Genomic DNA, 17,858 nt, shown 5'->3' on the forward strand with positions numbered 1-17,858 from the left:
TTCAATTAGATAATTTGATATGTCTGTATAGCTAGCCATTGTTTAGTGAAACGGAGCTCGCACGTGCTAAGTTACGCGTAGAGATAAAAGTGTTGGATTCTGGGGAGTGATCGTGAACCTTTTCAGCGCTATGAAAGACATAGGTGCGTTCGAAAAAATGGTTTACCGGCGGATAATCGTAACTTTCGGCGCTGAAAGGGTGAACGGTGCAGTTTTGGGCAACGCTCTGGGACTAACCTTTGCATTCGTTAGCGTCTCTGGCGGTGGCTCTGGCCCAGGGTCGATCAAAGTGGAACGGGCGACACCTCTCGCAGTCCCTGCCGGCGGTATTGTGCCTGCACTCGCAGGCAAGCTCGCCGTCCTTGCCCGGGATGCACCTTGCCGCGTGGCCGTTGCACTTGCACCTGCCGCCGACGGCAAAGTCCGAGACGGCGTAGTGATGGGCGAGCGTGGTGATACCGAGCTGGTTGGTCAGGGTGGTGGTCGTCGGCGAGGAGACGGTCACCGCGGCGAAGCTCATCTCCACTACGTCGACCGCGTCGTTGGACTGCATCTCCTGGGGCGCGATCACCTGATGCACCGATGGCAACGCTGTCGCCAGCGGGTCCAGGGAGCCGCGTATCAGGCTCTTCTGGCTCTTGAGCCTCTCGTCCCGCTCCCTCTCGCGTTTCGTCAGCTCCTCGAGGCCGAGGTCAAGGCCGTGATCGCGATTGTCGCCGTTGGCTAGCTGCGAGACCTGTTCCTGCGAGGGTTGCTGGGGCATGTGGAGCCGATTGAAGACGACGCGGACGTCGGTGGCGGTGACCCAATCCTGCAGGACGGGCGAGTTGTCGAAATCGGCGGCCGACGGACGGCCCTCGTGGGTGCTGAACGCGATCCTGCCGACGGGACCGAGGCCGTCGCCGCCCGTGTACCTGTGGCTGTCCGTGCACCTCGCCTCCTGCTCGTTCGCCTTGGTGATGGTGGCTCTGTTCGGTCTGCCGTATACGCGACGACACTGGGACGAGTAGAACTGGAAGGGCTGCCACGTCTTACCGTAGTCCATCGATTTGTAGATCGCGATCGAGTCCGGCTTGGCCGCCTTCGGGCAGAACTGCAGACTCACGTAGGTCAGTTCGTACTTCTTTCCTAGAGAGAGGGTCAAGGTCACGTTGTCTGGCGGCGCGGAGAAACTCTGTGACGTGACCAGCGGCTCGCTGCGCCAGCAGGTCACGTTGTTGGGGTTGTTCAGGTCCGTCAAGTAGCTGGCGGGGAATCGTCGCCGCGGCGTGCTGTCGTCGCAGACGTGGCACTGACCTATGCCGGTGCTACCTCCCGGCTGCTCGGTCACGTCGCAGTATCTCGTGGGACCGCCGCTTCCGCAGGTCGACGACGCCTCCACCGCGGCACCGAACGCCGCGTTCACGAAATCCGGTATGCAACGTCGTGGCCTGTCCTCGTCGTAGCACGGGTCCGACGGATGCTGCTGGCTGGAAAACGTTTTCGCGTACAACTCGCTGCCCGCCAACGTGTTCCCCCGACGAAACAGGATCGCCCCGAGGAGCAGTCCGAGCACCCATGCCGGTCGACTCTTCATTCTCGCCAGTCTTTTATCCCGACCTCTTCTCTCTTCTCTATCTTTCCCCTGCCCCTGCCCCTGCCCCTGCCCCTCCCCCTCTGACGCCCTCGCTGTGTCACCTAGGCGCGAATCGTCCTCTCTTTGGGTAATCGATCTGTGCTCTTACAAGAGACTTGGACGAGGGTAGCGATCCCGTGCACGATCCTGCTCGATTCCACGCTCTAACTCGTCATGTTGACCGGATCGACCAACCTCTCAGAACATCGGTGTCCGCCGCCCGGCGCTTCTCTCGATTACGCTTCCGACTCGCATCGTCGATCGTTGAAAAAAATTCGTCACGATCGGGAATCACGATACTTCCGGTTCGCCGATTTTCCCCGATTTTCCCCGTGTCTCCTCGAGCACCATCGAACGCAACTGCAACGTAGTGTCTCGGATTTTGAAACGCGCGTCCGCGCGCGTGTGTCGCACGAAGAGCGTCGCGAAAACGAACGCTAAGAAAAAAAACCGACAACGACGACGCTTTCCCGACGGCGGCTCGCCGCTAACTGAATCACCGTCCTTGCACAGTGTGCATCCAAACTGTTCCCGGAGTCCCTCTCTAGTTCACCGTCCTCCCCACCGCCGACTCTTCTCTCGCTCACCCGGAGTCTCCCTCTCTGTTCGCTTTGACCGTCGGCTCGCACCCTCTTATCCAAGACCAATTCCTCTTGGGCCAATCCGACAACGCCACTACTCGCATCGACCCCACTACTCGCGTTCCGCCACACTGGATCCGAGGATCCAGCAGCCGCGCCGCCGGAAGCCGTCCGACCGCTGGCTCTCTCCGCCGGACCGTACAGTGGACGAAATTTCTCCAAGAACGTTCGTGCTTCCCTGGGCAAAAAGTTACTTCCGCCAAGTGAGTGATAAAGTTTTCGATGGGATTCGCGACAAACATCCGTATCGGTACCTTTTCGTTGAAAACCAGGGACTCGTGCCCGGTAAATATCGGTTGTACCGTCGTAACCCTTACGGAAGGGGTCCGCGGCCCAAATCCGGCCCCGCTAACAGGTTTCTTAAGCGCCCGTCAATGCGTTTACGAATACTTTCTTTCCTCGAAATCCATTTAATTATATCGTACAAGAGCTTCCGCCAGCCCTTCGACCGCAAATAATTGATCTACTATAAAAATATCCAGAGAATTTCATAAGTAGCGAGTACGAATCAACTCCCCTCTGGATATGGTAGTAATTGCAACAATAGTTTACTCGATAGGTACGTCGCGTCACCTCCCGTATTCGCCGCCAGAGGGCTACGCGCTTGACTCTCTCGCAAGCGCTCGACCGAATACCCAATATTCTGTTGTCTAAGGTAGGGCCTGCTAGTGGACTTATCTCTTGTAAGACTCCCCTCTCCTTTTCTGCTTTCTTACTATCTTTCGCGTTACTTGCACCAGCTAAGCAAAATATAATAATTGTTTTCGTGAACGTTGATTTAAAAAATCGTTTTCTACGGTGCCTGGTTCCCTTGGTGCCCTCAGCACGTGGTTACTCTTATCGTATTACATCGAATACTCCGGTTCAACGTATTTGATATTATAGTAGAATGTTAAAAACTCGTATAAATAGCAGCTTTGTACGGATATGGTAAAATTACCTTGAACTGATTCCTCCGAACAAATGTAAATACACGAACGACCGGCAGATAAAATGATAGCACGCTCCGAAAATCTTCGTGTACTTACGTTGTCCTTCAGTTTCACCCGGTTGTTAAGTAAATCTTTCTAGAAAGTGCAATAGCCTCGTAAGTGATTGCGCAAGACCGTGCGGGGAATATTGTGTTTAAATTATAATGTACACATTTTGTAATTTGAATTAATTCTCGCGAAATTGTTTGTTTTAATTTCGATTCACTGGAAACGTAAAGCTCTCGAATACATATTGGAGCGATAACGCTAGATAAATTTTAATAAGCTTCGAGCAACTGTGTATCTCTCGACGATGGCTCGCAAAGCAATGACAATTAAAAGTTCCGTGGCCCTCCGGTTGCGAAACCCTGTGGTTATTATCTGCCTCGAGGGAAGTGCGAAAGGTACGAGATGTATATTTTGTAAATTATCAATTTGTCATGTCCCGGGAGGGACAAGTGGTCGGTGAACGAGGTTCTGCGGTAAAACGTAGAATCAAATTATAGTTTCGATAACCCGAAATTAAAGAAAGAATTCGAGGAATTTAGCGTAGAGATCCTGGTTCGCGATGGCTGTAACCCGAAAGCAGACGAAGGTTCCTTTCCGTCGATTCGATGGGAAGACAGGTCCTGATGCGTGCATGGATTATGGAGCGGGTTCTCTGAGGGTCTATTGGTCGAATTGGCGAGTGGGGAAAAAAAGCAGAACGGGAATGCAGAAGGTACGACGTCAAAAAGCAACAACGACAAGATAGAAAGAGAGAATAGAACCGATGCTTCTGTGGGCCGTCACGCGATCCTTCGCGATCGTCGAAGAAAGGCTCTTGTTAGTTTGTCCGGATCGCCGTGAATTAAACACGCTCGAATTTTCTGCTGCAACAAGTTCGTGCCTCGAAGAAACATCGATATAACCAAACTGCTATAACAAAACTAAAAAGAGGTTCTAGAATAACAATTACGAGAGATTAAAGTTGTCAGAGTGATGGGTGTTGAGTTATTCAAGTACATAGGGAAAATGAAAAGCTTTACTTTCGACAACGAATCAAAGATATAAATTTAATTATGGATTAAAACGTTGAAACAACGACAGTGTTTTGTAGACCAAGGGCTTTGATCATTTTTTTTATAGAAGAACAAACGTTTTGATCTGTTGTTTAAATATTTGACCGTTAACTAACACGCTGGCCCCAACTCCCAGCTGTGAATAATGATTGCTAGAACGAATCGAGTAGTTTCATTAGATTAGAGCACTGGTTCAACGTAGGCGACGAACCAATTAAGGCAACCCTCCCCTGTGCTCTTTATAATCCGATTCGTAAAGATCTGCAAAATAGCCCACGTATATGTATATCCACCTATTGTTTTCTCGATCGATGGAAATTTACATTCGACGCGTCGTCAAAATGAAACTTTCCTCTTTGTGAAAATGAGAAGTAAATTAGTGAAATTGTAAAAAAAGAATAAACCGTTCCAGGCACGTTATTTAGAATTTTAAAAGACTGGATGAAAATTGTGGGATTAAAATGTAATTGAAATGGCTTTTTCAATCAGAGGAAATCGTTAAATAAATGAATTTTCAACCTTGCGCCAAATTCGAGATGACAATCGTTGGAATAAAAATTTTTCACGCAGGATCATGGCGCGGACGATAAGCGGCATTCGTTGATCGAATTAATGTAATCTGAAGGAATAGCTAGACGAGCACGATCGAGCGTGATGACGTCCTCGGCCTTAGGCTTTTCGGCTTAGGCCTCTCGCGACGGATTAAAACTTTAGAATGCCTTTTGTTTAGCATTTTCCTCTTTCCGGACGTCTTTCAGCAAACTTCCGGCGAGATCGATGTAATACCCTCGATACGGACGAGTTTCAGCCCTGTCTACGTTTCAACCTGCAGAACGTTTCCTTTTTATTATGAATTCTTATCATTCCGGAACACTTTGTTACTGTATTTTATATCGAACAAAATTGTACGAATTTACTAAGTAAATATGAACTTGTTCGAGTTCTTTTTCTTTTGATATTGTGGGCATGAAACTCGATATGGGCCTGTCATTATCCACAGTGTTGCCAATATTCTGCTAAAAAACGAAATTTCTATAAAAAAAACCGGGACTTTTAGGTTACGCTATCATTTTGTCTCGTATCGTGTCCTTTTACAACTGACACCATCTATTCTGGTAGCAATTGATACGTAAGTTTGGGTCGCGAGTGTACCAATCATTGTAGAATCTGGTATCTGTTTCCAGTGGACTAGTAGCACGCACACACGTCCATGCGTTGGTCCCACAGGCTCCTTGAGTGTCAACTCCACATCGGTCACCTTTACCAGCGCCCACGGCGTACAATCGATCGCAATAATTCATGTCGTCCAAGGGGAAACTCATCAGCTCCGGCTACCCTTTCTTTTTCCAAACAAGTCTGTAGTTGTTGCACGGCTGCAACGCTGGACATCGTCCATCAGGAAATTTACCGTTTAAAAGAACACGTTGTTGCGTAAAAAACGATAATTATATATTTCACAAATACGATAAACGTATTGCATTGACCGACAAAACGAAAAAAGGCGCGAGATCTGAAAACGAAAATGAAATTACTTGTATTAAGGATCACGTGATTCTATGCACTACCTACTACTTATTATTACTAATAAGTGTCACGATTAATAGAGTCCAGGCAGTTCGGAACTTGTAAACTTCTAACCTGCTCGCGACGTCACATTTGTCCATATAAAATTAATACGCTGAACGGCAAACTAATTTTGTCAATCGGGAGGAATGAAAATGTGAAATCGTTTCTGATATTCGCCTCGTAGATATAAAATGAAGAAACACTAGCGCGTCGATATTTAATATAAACATAATTCCTAGTACGTTCTAATAATCTTTATAACAACGACAATGTTGCTGTGTTGCATTTTTGCAAATGTATTCACGCGGGCTCTCGAAGAAAGTAGATCCGTGGCATGACTGGTCACGCATGCGCCTAATACACATCACAGAATACTACGCAATCGATAAATAGATCTTTTCTTGCCCTCTGTTTGCTTCTTATAAATAAACTTCATTTCAACGGTATTTTTAATTTGCGTTTTCGTAATCGATGACACCTACTCTTCCGATCGGTATGAAAAAGGTTTGGCAATCTTAACATTTATCGAATAGTGTTTCTTGTTAGGCAGCGTTTAAATACAGAAAATTTCTGTTTAAAATGTTTCGATAAAATTCATTAGAATGTTAGAGACAAGTTTACCTTTTGACGTTTTCTGTTAGTGTGACGGTCGGTACCCAAATCGAGACCCGAATTAAATTTAAAAAATATTAAAACAATTGCCGATATGTCCGTGAATATTTGTAAATGGACAATATCATAAAGTAATAAAGTAATAATAATCTACATCTTGAATAGGATAGGAGCATTTATAACCTGGACTTTTGTATTAAAAGATTCGACAGGATTCTAACGATATAGAATATTTCATCGCAACCCCATCTACCGTTTCAGCTGCACGAAGACTATGAACATTAAAGGTAAAGCCTTTACCGTAAAGGTAAGGCTAGTGACTTTTTCCCTGTCACGTCGTATAATACCACCACAGACGAGGTATACGAATAGACCTTACACCTTATAGACTGAAAGTGGCCCAATCTGACTGCCATACCGACCTCAAAATTCGGGGGTGATTGTTAGCGTCCTGTTCTCATGGATGCTGGTCAGTTGACAAACTATTCACTGAATTAGTATTGATGGACAAACAGCTCTAGTGTGTACATAAATACATGTGAGTTGACTATGGAAGGGATTAAAATTCATTTCTGAATCTGTTGGTAACGTTGCGAATGACACGAAAATGGTAATGGGGTTTCAAGACCCCATAAAAATGGGCCGAAAAAATACATCGAGTGAAAGATCTACTCGTATACCTCGTCTGACAATACTCTAGAATCTTTGATGAATCAATATCAACCTAACGAAGAAGCTCTATATTCATGATGACCTATGCAAGGCGGATCGCAGCCAATTTGCTAATATTATTTAGTTTTTAATTAATAATTGCATTATTAATTAAACGTAAATAATATTACCCAGGTCTCACCACGAGGAGGTTGCTGCGAATGGAGACCCGAAGAGAGATAGATGGAATCCAAGTTCCATCGATCTCCCTTTCACATCCTTAGAAACTAGATTAGTCATGGCAAGTAATTATTTTGTTTAAAAGAGGGACGAAGCTAAATCGTGGGTGACGCGACGCGACGCGACGCGAACCGAATAGCGAGGTCAAAAGGGTCAGCTCGTTGCCTCTTGGCAAGTCCGATCGAAGGGGAAGGGAATCGACGCACCCGACACAGAGATTCCCCATTTCTCCCAAGCATCCTGTTGGGAGCCAACTGGACCCAACTCGGGATGTCTGACAGAGAGAGGGATCGTGTGCCGGGGCTACCGTAGACAGGAACAGTCCCTGATCCCCTCTAAGGCCGAAATACCCTTTCCCTTGGATCGTCTCGCTAGAGGACGGCAACTGACCCTTCGGACCAGCTAATCGGCCGATCACTTGCTTTCTACATCAAAGCAGTGGTGATCGGAGAGGACGAGGGACGAGTCAAAGAGAAGCTACTTGTTAGATAATTACTTGGCAGGACACGCGGCTACGCTAAGGACTTAAGACTAAATACCAAGTAATTATTTTCTTTAAAAAGGGATGAAGCTAAATTCTGGGAGACGCGACGCGACGCGACGCGATGCTGAACCGTGCAGCAGATCCGAGGATCGAATCAACGCTACCCTTGGTAGATTGATTTCTATTTCTAGAAATCGATCTATCATTGGCAGGCGACTAGATCTTTTGGACAAACTGGACGGCCGATCACATGTTTCGTTCAACGAAACAGTGGTGACCGAAGCAAGAAACGAGAGAACGAGTCGAGAGAAGCTACTTGCTAAATAATTACTTGGCATACGCAGATACACTAGAGACTTAAAATTAACGTCGAAGCTCAAGTCTAGTCAAGTTGAATCTAAAATTCGGACGATAGAAGGAAACAAAGTTCCTTGTACCAAGCAATTATATGGTTAAAAAGAGGGATGAAGCTAAGTCGTGGGATACGCGACGCGATGCTGAACCGTGCAGCGGATCCGAGGATCGAACCTACTGCCCTTGCTAACTCGATCTCAACAAGAAAACAGAGAACTGCAACTCCGAATCGAGGTCTCCATTTCTCCAACGCAACCCGCCGGGAGCCCGAAGGACCCGACTTGGGCTGTCTGACAAAAGAGAGAGTACCTGAGACAGAGTCGACTTCCGCTGGAAGGTATGCGTTTCCGCAGAATACGGAAACTCCACACCTTCCAGCGAAGTGCCGTTTTCCCTCGATCAAGCTTACCAAGGGAAGGCGATTAGATCTGTAGGACCAGATACACGGCCGATCACATGTTTCAATCGATGAAACAGCGGTGACCGAAGCGAAGAACGAGGGAACGAGCGAGAGAGAAGCTACTTGTTTAATAATTGCTTGGTACAGACGCGAAAATATGTAGAATAAAGAAATCTTGGACGTTAATTTTAAGATTCGCGACGAAGCTTAAGACTAATCAACTTGGAATTAAAAGTCCCTCGGCGGTTGTGGCGTACTCCCTCGATGTCCTTGCGATTAATCTAAATTTAAACTGAAATCAAAACTAATAGTTATATTAGTGAGACATGGAAGGAAATTAAGCAAAATATTACAAGAATTTAAGCTGAAACATAAAAATAAAAATCTTATATTAATCAGTGCCATCGACACAATGTTGTACATATCACAACGAACATTCGATACCCTAACCCTAACCCTAACCGATTCCCAACCACCCTCCATTAATAAAGATCTTCTGTTGGTCGAAGAAGAAACAAACGAAAGTGCAACCAATGAAAGATGCACAACCGACGAAGAGAGTTGAAAGAATTTTCAAAAGAAACTTGGATCGAGACACCAAACAATCAAACGAAATGAAAGAATCAAAGTACCTCCACAGAATATTAAGAGAATTAATCAGTATAATAAAAATTCATGAAATTGTATAGGAACAAATATAGTATATGATTGAACATACATTATTATATCCTATTATTATGCAATATTATACATATCAAAGCAATAACATAAATTCTACAAAGAATGTAAAAGTAGAAACAGAGAAAAGGAACATTCATAATAACCAAATAAAATCAGATAGATAAATAAACAAATGAAAATAATAAAATAATAGGTGGAGTAGACTTACTACTTGTCGTCAGTAGGATAGGATAGTTACCACATAGGATGGTTACCACTGGGCCAGCTGTAAAGTAAGAAAATATTCATATTATAACAACATCAGTTAGGCAAGCATGGCAAAATCAGTTCATTGAAGCGAAATTGGTATCAAACAGTAGAATAGAAGTGGGGAGAGCAATTTGAAATAGTTCTTACCAGTGGTCATCACGGTCCGGCACTGGTCAGTAGTGGTCAGTTCTGGTCAGCTCTGGTCAGTCCTGGTCAGTCCTGGTCACTCCTGGTCCCCCCAGTGGTCAGCGATCCACGAATGGCCTGACTTTGGCCCGCGAGACCCGGTTCCCCTGGATGCTCCAGGGGTACTGAAGAATTTGTCCAGCGGTAGTCTTCGAGTGGGGAAGTCGAAGAGTGGGGAGACAGTGTCAACGTGAAGAGTTAAGAACCGCTTGGTCTAAAGAACAACGCTATTTCGATTGGTCCCAACTCTTGACCATTTCTGGATCTTCACTGGACCGCTGACCTTGATGTCAACCTCACTGTTGACCACCAGTGACCACAAGTTAGCGACCCATTAAAACCATTAGGAAGATTAAAGCCTTCTTAGGAGGATCCCCTTAGAATTTGATGCATGATCTTTTTAACATTTTGTTCCACTTTGGAAGAGTGTATCTCATGTTATAAGACACTCGTGGTACAGCGATAGCGTTCATCTCACTAACGATCTATTCTTTACCTCGTTTATGTGTAATAGGTATACATGGGTTGGAAAATAAAAATGCCTGGGCAGTTGTGACACGAAAATGGTAATGGGGCTTTAGAGCCCCATAAAAATGGGCTGAAAAAATACATTGGATGCAAGGCAGAGGTGCCAGAAGTGCACACTCTCACACTATGCCAGATCACGCGTACGTGAACTCGTAGAGTTTCGGTAATTTCGAATCGCGTTGTGGGAGTTGAGAGAGAAAGGCTAACATTTGCCTTCTTGTTATTGAACAACTGAAATCCGAACTCACGTCAACGGCATACGTCTTGGAATCTCGACTGCCCAGGCATTTTTACTTTGCGACCTATGTAGGCTAATTCTTAAATTTCTTTTCCTCTCCCCATTATTCCCTTAGCTATAAGATACATGCCACCTCTTCGCAAGGCCGCCACCATTTTGGAAATGTTCCGGGCACTTTGGAAATCCGGATGGTAAAACGGCCAAGTTTGTCGAGAAGTTCATCTAGTGATCACACCAGTGTTACAAGAAATTAAAAAATCTCTTTGAGCCGTAAAAACAAATATTTTCAATCATAAAAGGACCATAAAAACATATTACTTATCGATTACACTTATTTATGAAACGTGATATTAAGATTCTGAGACACGTTTTTATTTAATAGAGTCAGAAATGTGTAAAACATTCCTTATGTGTACATCAATAAGGAATCAAAATTATAATACATATTTTCCATGCTTTTTATTTACGTTCCCCTCCAACCTTTCCCAATAATTTCCTAATTTTTATAAATTCTAAAATATCTTATAACTAGTCCAAATATTATTCGACTCTAATTAATATTTTATCAAACTCTATATATTTTGCCAATTAATTAATTATAAACGATTACTGGAAACGATAGTTATATCTATATTTACGATAAAAAGTGGCAAAGTATAGTATCGCCATGTAATATCAGGGATTCGTGCTATCCGGAGTACAGATCCCCTCTCGCCCCCCACGATTTGGTCACGACGTATAGTATCGCCATCTAAGAACGGGATTCGTACTATCCGGAGTACAGACCCCCTCTCGCCCCCCACGATTTGGTGACGACGTATAGTATCGCCATCTAAGAACGGGATTCGTACTATCCGGAGTACAGACCCCCTCTCGCCCCTCACGATTTGGTGACGACGTATAGTATCGCCATCTAAGAACGGGATTCGTACTATCCGGAGTACAGATCCCCTCTCGCCCCCCACGATTTGGTGACGACGTATAGTATCGCCATCTAAGAACGGGATTCGAACTAAAAACGGAGTACAGCTACCCCCACTCCTCCTACTCCTGATACACACTACTTACCTTGATTATTCATTAATAACTCATTTCCCGGGATTAAAATGTGAACTTTTAGAATCGAATAATATAGTATAGACCCTTGGCAAGATTCAAGGATAGGTTTTAGAACCATTCCGCCAGTAATTAAGACGTTATTAATGAATATCGGAAGTCGTAACATTTATGGCTGTACTATTGTCTGCTTAAATCGATAGATATCCCTGGGAACATTCAAGGACCAATTTTGCAATGCTCCTTCCTCTAATTAATTAGTTATTAGCGATAGATCCCTAAGGTGTCGCGTTGAAAGGTTAAAAACAGTGTACAGACTTTCGATATTGGTTAATAACTATTTAATAACACATGGAATGGCTAAAACAAGTATCCCTGAATCTTGTCAATGGTCTATACTATATTCTTAAACTCTAAAAGTTCATATATTAATCCCAGGAAAGGCGTAATTAGTAAATTAAGGAGCAGTGATTTGAAAGCGGTGGTATGTATTGTGGCGCGCGATAGTTCGTTACCGCCAACGCTAGATGGCGCTTATTTACCGACCTCAAACCCCTTGGTGCTAAAACGCTCAAGTTTGTCGTGGAATAGTTCGTATCGTTCACGCTAGATGGATTTCTCGACAAGCTTGGGCGTTTTAGCACCAGGGGACTTGAGGTCGATAAATAAGCATCATCTAGCTTTGAAGGTAACGAACTATTCCACGACAAACTTGGGCGTTTTAACACCAGAGGGTTCGAGGTCGAAAAATAAGCGCCATTTATCGTTGAAAATAGCGAACTATTCCACGCAAACTTGGGACTCCGACGCGGCGGTCCGAAGTTACTTCGGGTAGCTTCAAGAATCGAGAAAAGGAGCATGTGTTAGTTTGCCTTTGTCGATCCTTCGAAACTCCTCGAGTAGAAGTCTAGAAGTCTTTAAGAAAGTACAAGTTACGATATATGTATAAATTTTTAAGATTTATCTAGTACAATTTAAAGAACTAATACTTTTTCTCCTAAATAGTAAATTTAATTTATTACCAAAATGTTAATAATGCTGTAATGAACATTATATTTGAATTTTTATATTTAATAAACATGTATTTGTGAAATGATGTGTATATATATATATATATATTTATGTATATAAGTATATATAATATTAATATCAGTTTACATTTATTTTATACAAGTATTGTAAATATATTTAGCATATATTTCTGCCTATAAGTATAAAACATTGAATCTATTTTAAGTTGCTTTTTAATTCATTCAATAAGATAGAACCTATTACCATTTTCTCACAATTTACACAGATTTCCAAACATTCGTCACCTAAAAATTTTATCGTTATTAACACTAATGAGTTTGATGCTAAAGTGTGGGCGGCAAATCTGTAAACAAAATGAAATTATTACGTTAGAATGAAACAATATGTGTGCTGCTGATTTATCAAATCGAGTAATTTAGTTAAAAAATTAAAAAAGTGAAGTCAATCTTGATTTGTGAACGGCTCATAGTATGATGTAAAAAAAATTTTAGCCATGTCCCATGTTTTATTTCGATAAAAGAAATGACAATTTATTTCGACGATCAACACATAACTCACTGACCTTATTTCTTCGTCGCTGCTAGATATCACTGCAACATTTGCAGTTTCAATAATCGTCTGAGAAAGAGCTGTTTTATTTCCCGAGTATTGTACGTTTGCTACGTGTTCGTTCATACCCTTTAATTTTATTTTCTCAGCAATAAACATAGATTCTGGCAACATCACGGCTCGTATTATTTCCCCGATAGGTGCTTTAACAGTAACCGAGCACGAATACGTTTCTTCGCCAATTACAAAATCGATATTAAAGTTTGCCGGTTGTGTGGAATCATTAAAATTGATACCCAATGTAGATAATAAATTGGAGTTTATCTCCAATAATGGTATTTGTGTGAAGTCATGGATAAGCATACCTTTTGGTAAATTCTAAAGGAATCGAATAATATAAATATTTAAAAAGAAAATATATTTAAAAATAAATCAAATTTTTAACGCGTTCAAAATTTACCTTTACTCCCATTTGTATTTCTTTAATAGGCTCGTTACCTTCGTTAGAGAATGTTAATTCGATGGTAACAAAATGAGCGCTTACTAAATGTTGGGATCTCGTAAATCTGAACTCGATCTTCAAACCATGGCCGGTGATACTATTTAACAATTCAGATTTATTTAATGGAATAAACGTAGATGATACTTCTCTAACATCGTTTATAACATTTGAATTCATGGGAATAAGAAAACCTCCTGCACTCAATGGCATAACAGGTGTCATTGGGATGACTGCAATTATAATGTAAATTTGATTTTATCGATAATATATATTGTAAACAATTGTAGTATTATCATCTATCCTTACCGTCGTCTAAGTCCAAAAGAAGATCGATATTACTTTTTGGCTTTTCTTTTGCGTCTTGGTTTGAAAGTTTATACTTTTTTTCTTCCTCGCTTTCCTCAGAATCTTCAGAAGTTTCTTCAGAATCTGATCCTTCGCTTTCAGATTCACTATTAGAGTCGTCCAAGTCTTTTACAGATTTCTTTTTCTCGTTATCATTTTCAGATTTACTAGAGCCTGATGTATATTCAGACGAAACGCTATTTTCGTCCGAAGAATCGTTCATCGAAGTATTCGAAGATTCATTGTCTAATTCTAAAATTTTACAATAATATGTTAATCTGGAAATTGTATTGTAGAAATTTCAGTAATAGTAAAGTTTACCTTCTGCCGCGACACTTTCTTCATCGCTGTAAAAAGGTTTTTCTTTCTCTTTTCCTTTTTTGTCTTTCTTATCTTTCTTGTAATACTCTTCTCTTGTATCTCTTATATTGCCGCTTGCAATGTCTCTTACGGATGGATCGGGAGCTGTATCGGGAAAGGGTGGTAGAGGTCGATAACCGGCACATGGCATATCCAAATAGTGTGATAATGTGCCCAATTGAAATTCTGAGTTCTTAAACCTAGATGTTAAGGTTGGTGCAGGTTTTGGAGCTAGAAATATTCGTTTTGCAAGCTGTGGAAGTTTCTTTGTATGATCGTCGTCGTCGAAAACAAAGCGTCTTAAGAAGCGTGCACGATCTCTAATATCATAATTTTGGTCGTATTTTGCAAGTTGAAAGACATACTGAGAAAATAATTTAGTTTGTGTAGGATTATTTAAGCATAGCTTTACAGCTAAATTTAAAATCTGTAGCTTTACGATGTCTTGCTCGTTTATAAAATTTTTGGCCATTTTTCTAAGGACATCCGGTGCAATCTTAGGTACTCTATCCGAATATTCACCCAAAAGCCACAAAATAGATGCCCTCGCTTGCGGTATAGTTATAAAATCCATTAACTTGGCCATATGAGTAATTATATTTTTATGTTCGTTTGGTTGAGTCTGTAAGAGTTTTTTTATAACAACAACACTTTCCGCTACGACCGCCTCTGAATATAAAATCAGGCAAAATATTATAATTACATAGGTGTTGGATGGTCGTCTAATTATATGTTTGATAAATACTCACCATCTCTGTTACTTAATAACGAAACTAATCCATTCAGACACGTATCTGTCACCTCTTTTATATTACTTGCGCATCTACCAATTGCTTGTATACTTGCTCCCACAAATTCTTTATCGCTACTAGAAATGTATGTTTGAAATTCTCTCAGTATAACTCCAATACTAGTTTCAGTTGCTAAATTGGTCAGAATATCTAATTTTAAAAGCTTTATATGCGTAGGATCTGAAGTTCTTACAAAGAATGACTTAAGAAAAGGTTCAAACATCCCCTGTACAGAAATATTAACAATTATGATATGTATAAAATTCTCAGTTATAAAACTACATACATATAAAAGAAAGATTTTGCGTACATTTGTTCAATACGTACAATAAATCGTATTATCATTATATTAGTACTTACATTACCTTTCTGGTAATTGATATGCTAGCAATGCAATGAAGAACTATGCTCTGCACTTCCCTGTGTCCTCTTAATAACCTTATGAGTGCTTTGGCAGCAATAATTACTTCGCTTCGTGGTGCTGTGTGATGATACAATTGAGACACTGCCATTACTACAGAAGCATTTCTACTTTGTAAAAGTGGTTTTGTATTTCGTAATAATAATCGATGATCAGGATCTAACGATAATTTTGTTTTTTTTGCATTAGACGAATCAGAATCAGAATCATAGAATGGGCGGTTTTCATCTTCTTCCATATTCTATAAAAATTATTTTCAGAAAATATATATCTTGATTGTGCTGTCCGTAATTTTAGATAATTATACATACATCTACGTTAGGATTAATAAATTGTGTACGTCCGTATCTTGTAAGCATGTTCACTATAACAACTTGGCCCCACTCGTCAACATCTACTAACAAGTTACAGAGTTTCCTATAATTCTTGTGTATCAGGTCTATCCTTTCAGGACAAACTTCTTCGAAAGCCATTACTGCGGAACCGACGACTAGTGTCGTCTTATCGGATAACAACTTTTCTAAAACGCTTATTAACTCTTCTTTCTGCTCTGAATCCAAAGAATAAAGTTTAGGTATCGCGTGTGCGGCAGTTTTTCGAACGTACGGCGACATATCGCTAGCTGAATCCTTAATAGCAAGCATTACGATAGGCACTATCATAGAGACGCGTATGCTCGAGAGTACCCTCAAAGCACTGGCTCTTATTAACTGGTTAGGATCTTTCAATGCTCGCTGGAATGTAGAAATAGATAAAAGTGCTAGGTCTTGTTGATCTTCCGCATAACGAACTAAATACACGTAAACTAATTTCTTCACTTCGATATTCTTTGATACAACATTTTTTACTACAGCTGGAAATAGTTCCGATGCATCCCTTCCTTTCGCTATCATCTGAAAAATGTATCTCGTTTAATTTATTAATAAAAATCAAATTAATTTAGTAAGAGATGTATAGAAACTAATAACGTTTTTTGAAATATATTGATATAAAATATTACTAAACATATAGATAGAAAAAATTAATTACCCCAATTATACGTTTCATAGCTTCTAGCTTAAGTCCATCTTTATTACTGTCCAACATTTGTTTCAAATCTTCGTGTCTAAATTAAAGAATACTTTTTATATATGTAACTGCACATCATACATAAACATATTTCATAGCGATTTATTTTTAGATTTATTGTATTTCACATTTGCAATGTAACATTACAAAATGTTAATTGTAACAACATAAAAATTGAAACAAAGAGAAAGTATTATTTAAAAACAATCGCTAAATTTCTCAATTTTAACTATGTATATTTTATATTATTTATACTTCGCTTATAATGAATCGTAGTATAGTATTAAAATATTTTTCATAAATGAAGTATAACAAAAATAAAAAGTAATCTATTTACTTTTTGTAATCGGAATGAAAAAATCCACCAGACGCAGGATCGGTTGCAAGTTCTGCATCTGCTGTACTTGACGGTCTATCGTTGCTATACGACCCTCCGTTATTCGATAACGAATTTGCAGCAGCGGTTAACATTTTTTTTTCTTTTCGGGTAATACGAAATAATTGATTCCTTTCTGTTCTCGATGCAGATTTCGCTATAATTGACCAAATATCTGACAAATTTACCGTAAAACGTTTCCACCAAGTATCAACACATATCCATCTTGTTTAGATCTGTTTAGATCCGTACGACCGTACCCATTACCAGCTACTCGCCGTCAGATTCTCGCTCTGTATATCGAAATATATCGAATCAATATTTAAAAGAGTAAAGTTCGATATGCAATTCTAATACTACTAGTTTTGCTTAAATGCCTTTATTTTATGCATTATACTTTGTTACGATTGCAATTTCAAGTTACAAGTTTACGGTGTTTGGTAAAATATCAATCGAAACGTTGAAACTTTCACGAAGCAACTGCTTAAGTTATTAAGTAGGTAGGTTCGTTTACATGGTTCAATTTTACGCGACAGCACAGCTGACTTCAGTACTAGCCATTCTGAGTGAGAGGCAGTAAAACAGCGAGAGTCTGATTATGCACTTGATAGAAAAAGTACGCAGCATTTATGTGTCTCTGTCTATTCAATGCAAAATCAGACTCTCGCGGCTTTACTGTCTCGCTCAGCATGATTCACAGTAGAGTAAAGTCAACCGTGGCAAGTTATAATATCGATGTGCACTAAGAAACATTAATTTTTGCCTTTTAAGAGAAAATCATCTACTTGGGTGTATTAACTAAATCGTTTACAAAGAGTAGATATATGTAAAAAGATGGCATCTGGGCCAAAATCTTTCAAATCATTTTATCTCTTCAAATT

The 17,858-nt window shown here is 40.9% G+C and overlaps 2 protein-coding genes and 1 long non-coding RNA gene across 4 annotated transcripts in view; 1 reads left to right on the forward strand and 2 right to left on the reverse strand.

The window, feature by feature from the left end:
- Positions 1 to 290, forward strand: part of LOC143351642 (uncharacterized) — a 96,085-nt gene extending 95,795 nt beyond the window's left edge. For both annotated transcript variants that reach the window (XR_013081784.1, XR_013081785.1), the window contains exon 4: positions 253 to 290. This is a non-coding gene — a long non-coding RNA (uncharacterized LOC143351642). The remainder of the gene's footprint in view (positions 1 to 252) is intronic.
- Positions 1 to 1,576, reverse strand: part of LOC143351636 (netrin-1) — a 95,188-nt gene extending 93,612 nt beyond the window's left edge. The window contains exon 1 of the mRNA XM_076783414.1: positions 238 to 1,576. Coding sequence (XP_076639529.1) covers positions 238 to 1,576 — 1,339 coding nt within the window. The remainder of the gene's footprint in view (positions 1 to 237) is intronic.
- An 11,015-nt stretch (positions 1,577 to 12,591) lies between these two features.
- Rb (adaptor related protein complex 3 subunit ruby) lies at positions 12,592 to 17,434 on the reverse strand. Its single transcript, XM_076782955.1, has 10 exons — positions 16,939 to 17,434; positions 16,563 to 16,638; positions 15,845 to 16,426; positions 15,478 to 15,774; positions 15,071 to 15,338; positions 14,283 to 14,990; positions 13,923 to 14,213; positions 13,575 to 13,846; positions 13,128 to 13,492; positions 12,592 to 12,908 (listed from the first exon to the last, which is right to left on the reverse strand). The coding sequence occupies exons 1-10, from the start codon at positions 17,070 to 17,072 to the stop codon at positions 12,761 to 12,763; spliced, it is 3,141 nt and encodes a 1,046-aa protein (XP_076639070.1). The 5' UTR covers positions 17,073 to 17,434; the 3' UTR covers positions 12,592 to 12,760.
- Positions 17,435 to 17,858: the final 424 nt, after the last annotated feature.

Source organism: Colletes latitarsis, chromosome 2 (assembly GCF_051014445.1).
Source record: "Colletes latitarsis isolate SP2378_abdomen chromosome 2, iyColLati1, whole genome shotgun sequence".
Classification (NCBI taxonomy): Eukaryota; Metazoa; Arthropoda; class Insecta; order Hymenoptera; family Colletidae; genus Colletes; species Colletes latitarsis.